This window comes from Cryptomeria japonica, chromosome 3, assembly GCF_030272615.1.
Source record: "Cryptomeria japonica chromosome 3, Sugi_1.0, whole genome shotgun sequence".
NCBI lineage: Eukaryota > Viridiplantae > Streptophyta > Pinopsida > Cupressales > Cupressaceae > Cryptomeria > Cryptomeria japonica.
In genome coordinates this window covers 886544650-886551921 of record NC_081407.1, presented here as the reverse complement: position 1 = coordinate 886551921, position 7272 = coordinate 886544650, and the positions used below count along the sequence as shown (strand labels likewise).

Genomic DNA, 7272 nt, shown 5'->3' with positions numbered 1-7272 from the left:
TAATAATAATACTGATAAAATTATTAAATATATTGACCCTTGAAATATCACAAATTATGGCAAATATTTAATACTGAAAAAATTATTTAATATATAGACCCTTGAAACATCACAAAAAATTATGGCAAATATTTAATAGTGATAAAATTGTTTAATGTATAAACCCTTGAAACATCACAAAAAATTATGCAAAGCAAGAGTAAAGTAAGGGTGAAGGCCGATTTTAATGGTCCATTGGGAGGAAATAAGAATTATAAATTTATTTCATTTTTTTTTCAAAACCCTAATCGTTGAGGTGAGGAGGCTGTGACCTTTTTGGAAACCGTTTGCAAATTAGGGTTAGGAAAGTAGCGAAGTGGTATGGGGAAACCGACCGGTTTAGTAAATCCGGTTTTGAAGATGATGAGGTGAGGAGTTTTGCTATTTGAGAGACTGGCCTTGGTTTTGTTGATCTCTTTTGAAACCGCCGGTTGCTGTGTTCGTTTGTGTGAGGAGAAGAGAATCGAACCCATAACATATTTGGAATAATTTTTTTTGTAGGTTGTGAGGAAGCAAAGGTTTTTGCTAAAACCCTCTCTGTATTTAGGATCGAGGGCTTCTGTGGAGTGAGTTTTATAATTTTTTTTCTCGGGTCAGAAGGAAGTGAAGGTTTTTGCTAAAACCCCATCTGTGTTTGAGATCGAGGGTTGCTTTTGCAATCGACAGGTCGGGAGTTCGGATTTCGGTGGCTTGATTTTTAGATGCTGTAGCGGGCAGTTTTGTTTTGAGGGTTTTAGTGGGATTCTTTCTCCGGGGTTTGGGATTCATTTTTTTTGGGTCTATAGGTGTGCGGCGCAGATCTGTGCAGTGAGGGCTTTGTTGTGCTTGTGGGTTTTGTGAGGGATTCGAGGTTTGGTTTTTCATTTTTCTCCGGACGGCGTTGAAGATTGAGGTTTCCAGCGGGCAAATATGGCGGCTCCTGCGCAAGAAACTGAGCGTATCCTCTCTGCTGGTGACACTGGTATTTTTAAGCCTTTAATCTCGCGTTATTTGTTTATTATTGGTTGCGGTTGTTTTTTAATGTTTACACGAATTAGAGAAACATTTGTTGATTGGTTTAATTAGATCTGGAGGGGATTTGTAGATCATGGCATTGGGCGTGAATTCTTATTGCCTTTCATGGATGCTGTAGTATTGTGTAATTTCACTCGTTGAGTACGGCGTTTGGTTTCGCCTGTTAAAACCTTGTGTGGGTTTATGAATATCTATATGATTTTGGATGTGTGTTTTGTTTGCTGTCTGCGTTCACTGTTAGTTGTAAACATCAGTATTCGGCAAAGATTTTATAGAATACGAGAATTTCTTCTTTTGTATTGGCTGCCTTATTTCCGCAGAGGATTTGAACTCTGTTTATTAGCTTAGGAGTACCCCTTTAACATTGCATTGAAACCCCTTGAACTGTAATTTGTTGTTTTAATTTTTTTTCCTTGAACCGGACTATTTTATTTTTTGTTGACGGATTCAACCGTGTTACCTAGATATCGACCACTTTGCCCATAAACAGATTACTAAATGTTGCAAATTAAATTTGCTAAGTCTTCAATGCTTTACGTTTCTAATCTCCAATCTGAGTTAATGGCTGTTTAGGTGTGCCCCAATTTCTCTTTTTTGCCAGTCTTAAACTAATGAACCATGAAAATTGGCTCCCTTATTTATATTTGTTCGTTGCTAGTTATGTGACAATTCCTAAATTCCTCTGTAGTGATGAGGAGTTATTTAACTTCGGAAGTTAGTGATAATGTTTGTCTTTTGTTTGGATTAGTCGATGTTGATTTCCTCAAAACCAATCAACAAAACCTGCAGCTAATATTCTTTTTGGCTTGCGCTAGTATTGGGCAGAGTCATAAGAGGCCGTTAAGACACTGCATAATTGTACCATTTATAGTGATGATTTCTGATTATATTGTGTTGTTACCTTGAATTCTATTTGTGGATATTTTATTATAGTCCTTTTTTAATAGATTACTCACTTGATGAATCATGTTGATAAGTAATGGTTTTGGTTTAGGCAGAGTACGTTTGTGATAGTTGACCCACATTAAATCATTTGTCACAGAAATATTTTGGGCTTATAGTTAATTTGCTGGGATGCTGTATTAAGTGACCATATCATTTCACCTTCCCTATAGAACATTATTATTAATATCATTATATCATATCATATATTATGTTATATATTAGTCATATATATAAATATACGAATATATTAACTTTTTTTTGTTCTTGTTATGCAGTTTTTATCATGCTGTTTGGATTTTAGTCGTGTTTCATTCTTTTCTTGCTTGTTTAAATGTGTTTTCTTCTTTTTCTTTTGATTTAAGTGGTCGCTTTATATGCTTTTTCTTTAAGAGAGGTGGAGTAATGAAACGAAAGTGTAGAATTGTCTTTTCTTTCCTTGGTTATCTTGTTATATAGTAGATGTTGTAGTCTGATTTCTGGTGTAAATGTTCTTGTTTTCCTTGATGTCCGCTTCCAGAAGCTACAAAGCTACTGCAAAATTTGACTCTGGATCCTCAGGCAAAGCCTGCAGATGTATCAGAAGCCGCTAAACAGGTACTACATAGTTTTGAGTTTTGTTTTGTGGTGGCAATGTGCTACTCTACGAACCATGTATTAGTGTGGATTTCCTTTTTTTAATGTTAAACGTATTTTCCTCAGTCTCCTGATGCCAACACCACTAATGAGGCGGCTGGAACTGGACCTTCCACTGGTAGGACTAACACTCCTGTTTTACAAGATCTGATGGTGGATGCAACCATGTTCTATGTTCCAAATGGGTACCCTCCCCAGGCTTATTATTATGGAGGTAAACTTCTTTTATTTGGTGTGCTATTGTTAATGAGCTTTCGGTAAGGTGCCACGCTACAAACCAGGAGATATCTGGTTGTATTGAGAATTTACCTTGTTTGCATCAGGTTATGATGGACCTGTCGGTGAATGGGAAGAATATAGATATGTAAATGTTGATGGAGTGGAGATCCCTGCCACTGTAAGCTATTCCTTCTAACGATTGCACTTCTAGGTATCAAAATGAAGTTTGTGATCATAATTTTGTAGCAATCCTCTAAAATGTTTTCTTGCAGGGAATGTATGGCGACAATGGTTCACTTGTTTACCATCCTGGTTATGGCTATGCTCCTCAAGTTCCCTATAGTCCCTATTCTCCAGCGGGAACCCCTGTTCCAACCATGGGAGCAGATGGTCAGCTATATGGGCATCAGCAATTCCAGTTTACTGGTCCTTATTATCAGCAGCCTGTTCCTGGTGCACAGTATACGCCTTCGCCAACTCCTCCCTTAACACAGACAGATGTGCCAACATCTGTGGGTGCAGATCAGATGACTGTAGATAATTCTAGTGGTAATAGCACTAACGGAAGCAGTAATGGTGTGACTTTGGGTCCCAGACCTATTTATCCAATGCCCATATTGCCATCTAATGGTTCATATGGTAGGGGTATATTGCCAGCAAACCATGAAGGAATCAGATCAGTTGGTCCTTGGCTAGATGGGCCAATGGTTTCTGAGGGGCAGTTGCGGCCTCCCACAGCCAATCCTGTGCCCTCAATGGTTCCTCAAACAACATCCCCTGGGCCACTTGGGCAAAATGTTCGGCCTCTGCAACATGTTATGGTAAGACACTTCTGTAGTTGGTTTTATTTGGAGAAGAAACAAGTTTGGTCGGACTTCTTTCTGTTTTCTATTAGGGCTATTATTTGTTCTTGATTTTTGTCTTCGTTTTGTGCTTTCTGAAGCCGCATATGCAGGGTGTACCACACCCAAGGCCAGCTTCTGGAATGGGACCTGGTCCTGGCTTCATCAACAGAATGTACCCAACTAACAGGATGTATTCTCACAACAATGCTTCTGGTCGATCAAGTCCTGGTTTTGTAACAAATGGATTTGAAGCCAGGCCAAATGGACGAAGTTGGAATCAATCTGACCGGGGTAAACCAAAAGGAAGAGGTAGTGGGTCTATGAATAATAATGAGAACTTGGATATACTAAATGAGCAGAATCGGGGACCACGAACTGCAAGATTTAGAAATCAGCGGCAAGTTCCAGGTGCACCATGGACAGTGAAGGTGCAAGCTCCAAATGTGAATGGGAGCAGTGAAGATGTCAATGTTGTTCCCAACAGAGATCAATACAACAGGCCTGAGTTTGTAGCCAAGCCTCTTGATGCTAAGTTTTTCATAATCAAATCTTACAGTGAAGATGATATTCACAAAAGCATTAAATATAATGTTTGGGCTAGCACTCCTAACGGGAACAAAAAATTGGACATGGCTTACAAGGAGGCTCAAGAGAAGGCTGGACCATGTCCTATTTTCCTGTTCTTTTCGGTAAGCTGGTTCAATAGATGATTGATATTTGTGTTATTTTTTCTTAAAACTATAGATAATAAAACTAACGATTTTTATTCCTTCCAGGTTAATGCCAGTGGCCAGTTTTGTGGTGTCGCAGAGATGATGGGGCCTGTGGATTTTAATCAGAGTGTAGATTATTGGCAGCAAGACAAGTGGAGTGGTAGATTCCCGGTGAAATGGCACATAGTTAAGGATGTACCTAACAATCAGTTACGCCACATCACATTGGAAAACAATGACAACAAGCCAGTGACAAACAGTAGGGACACCCAGGAGGTTAGTTTGATTTTTTATTTGCAATTAAGTTTCGTAGTGACTGCAGAGTTTTCTCTTATGTTGTAATCCTGTATTATTTGCTTCAATTTTAAAATTTTAAGCTATTTCTGTGTCTTGCCTCTGCAGGTGAAACTTGATAAGGGTGTAGAAATGTTAAAAATATTTAAAGATTACATTTCCAAGACATCTATTCTTGATGACTTTCTATTCTATGAGAACCGTCAGAAGGCAATGCAAGAAAAAAGAGCAAGGCAACAAATTCAGCAACAACAAAAGCAAGTAAGTACTTTAGTCTAAGATTTTGTGCAACTGCATTTATTGTTGTCTATTTTTTTGCTGATTTCTTTTGTTCTCAGTTCCGTTCTGGAAGTGAAGTTGATCAGCTGAGCCCTGAAGATTCAGCATTGAAAGCACGGACGGAAGATGCAGCTGTTGAAGATAAAGATTCTACATCCAGATCACACCAGGCTGATTTGCCTTCACCTGTGTCTGCAAATGACAAACATCATGATGAACAAAAGTTACAGAACAATCAAGAAGGTAGTTTGTCATTGGAGGAAAGGGTTATTCCTTCTGCTCCAGGAGAAGCATGGAAGGGATCAAAATCATCCCCTACTATAGCCAAGAGGGAGGCCAATGGAGATGCAATTGATAAGTTAGTGCATACAAATGGTTCTTAGTATGCAAGCCTTATATCCTTGCACACTGAATATGGATGCTGATCGTTATTACATGAACAGTGTAAGGTGTAGAATCTGAAGCTTTGGCAAGGCTTTGGTGGATTTACTGACAGCAATCTGTACAGCTTTAAATCTGCAATAGATATAGGCCATACAAGTATTCTGAGAATCTCTGCCAACAATGTCAAGAGCATTGGACTGTTGAATCTTTTGAAGTTTGGGCAGAACTATATCCTTGGCCTCAGTGATCTCCTGGAACCTGAGTTCTAATAGTTAGGATTGATCCTCTTCACTCATTCCAAGTTTCTGACTCCTTAGCAGTAGAATTTAGATCTAACAGTCAATGTCTTTACCAGATAGGCTATCTTTTAGATTATGACTTTGTAAATTTTCTTTGATAGGGTTATTTTGGCATTGTAAGTTTGGTTTTTGAGGAAAGCTTGCATTTCCCACGTGCTCAGCTTGCGCTGTCAAGTTTTTGTAAAAAGTTCGTCTAAACTCATGGATCAATAAGAGAAGAATCCTATTTGTGCTTGTGCGAGGTCATTGTCTATCCATGGGTACTACTCTTTATGCCACGTGATCATACTTTGGATTTGTAAGCAACAAGGAAAATTCTTCAATTTGTTTTGTGATGTAGTTTTAGCTCTCTTTTATCTTGTTCTGTGGAGTAGTCAGTCAAACTCTGATTACTCGATAGCAACTATGCATGGATCCTAGTTATATGGCGTCTTCGAAGTTATTACCCATTGTGGGGTATTATACTTTGTACTGTGCACGTAGATTGTGTTTTCCCAAATTTTTCTGTGAATTAGTTACTTCTTTGGATGCTGATAAAGTGAATTAGTCTTGTTATTAGTTGATAATAAAATAATTTTATCACCCTATTTGCAATCATTCTGTTGGTATTATCTCTTATGTTAGTGTTTGATAATTCTGAAACGTAAGAATATAATTATATATTGATAGTTATCTAGAGTAAAGGTTTATGGTTTACTGTTAACTAAGCACAAATATGATTGTTGTATTACTCAGCTTTTCTTAAAGCCTATTTGTTGCATATAAATGCCTATTTGCTATTGAACACTGCTAGGGTAGATTTTGATTTGTAAGAGGCAAATAACAACTAGTATAGACTGGCAGCAATCACATGACTGGTTAGCAGCAATTGCATGTGAAATTACAGTGATAGGTCTAATATGAATATATGTATGCTGCAAGAGAAGTAGGTGTGAAGCTTTGGTTAGGTACGATGTATAATTAAGTTCTTGTTTGGAGGAGACATGGTTCTGCCCAGAGTATGGTTCGAATAGGTTAAGGGACAAGAAAGATTCTACTAAATTAATAGTGTTCGATGGCAGCTAATTTTTTTTGTAATTTTATGTTGTGCTATTAGATTACACACTAATTAAAAAGGAAATATTTAGAATATGTATTTATGCATATTCTTACTTAGCATGCTCTACACTGAAGAATATGTAAAGAAAAGGATTGTATTTTTGAGTTCTGATAAAAAGGTCATCAAACTGTTACGTAATTAATACAGTACAATTACTGATCTAAACAAATATACAGACGGTATACCTTAATAAGGAACAAGAGGCCATTCCATTTATAGAGAAAGGATAGCAGGTAATCAGTTTTTTTAAATACGGAGTCAAATATCGAAAGCTTTGAATGTATCACTTCAGATCAATTGATGGCAATTAACATTATATTTAAGTTTTATTCCTCGAGTGATAATTGAGGCGTCTTGATCACTGGGTTGGACACGGCATCACAAAGTGTAGCATTCTCTTATAGGTAGGAGTCGATCCTGTGACGTCCTGCAGGGTGTGGGATGAGCAATTTGTTCATGTGCTGCTCCAGGAATAACCAAGACATTTAGCCCTAAGTTGCAGATGGAGA

At 37.7% G+C, this 7272-nt stretch overlaps 1 protein-coding gene across 2 annotated transcripts; it reads left to right on the top strand.

The window, feature by feature from the left end:
- The first annotated feature begins 283 nt into the window (after positions 1–283).
- On the top strand, positions 284–5898 carry LOC131070783 (YTH domain-containing protein ECT4). Of its 2 annotated transcripts, none has more exons than XM_058006430.2 (9): positions 284–976; positions 2516–2592; positions 2698–2845; positions 2955–3028; positions 3123–3671; positions 3794–4384; positions 4472–4684; positions 4811–4963; positions 5041–5898. In XM_058006430.2, exons 1-9 carry the CDS (start codon positions 949–951, stop codon positions 5362–5364), a joined length of 2157 nt encoding a protein of 718 aa, XP_057862413.1. In that variant the 5' UTR covers positions 284–948; the 3' UTR covers positions 5365–5898. The 2 variants fall into 2 exon arrangements, with proteins under 2 accessions (XP_057862413.1, XP_057862412.1); XM_058006429.2 differs by having other exon boundaries at positions 284–1000.
- Positions 5899–7272: the final 1374 nt, after the last annotated feature.

Excerpts from the sequence above, each read along its gene's own strand:
- LOC131070783 (XM_058006429.2), top strand. The coding sequence starts at position 949 with ATGGCGGCTCCTGCGCAAGAAACTGAGCGTATCCTCTCTGCTGGTGAC. Across the intron at positions 2,846-2,954 it reads CCAGGCTTATTATTATGGAG|GTTATGATGGACCTGTCGGT; the intron begins GTAAACTTCTTT and ends TGTTTGCATCAG. Across the intron at positions 4,385-4,471 it reads CTATTTTCCTGTTCTTTTCG|GTTAATGCCAGTGGCCAGTT; the intron begins GTAAGCTGGTTC and ends TATTCCTTCCAG.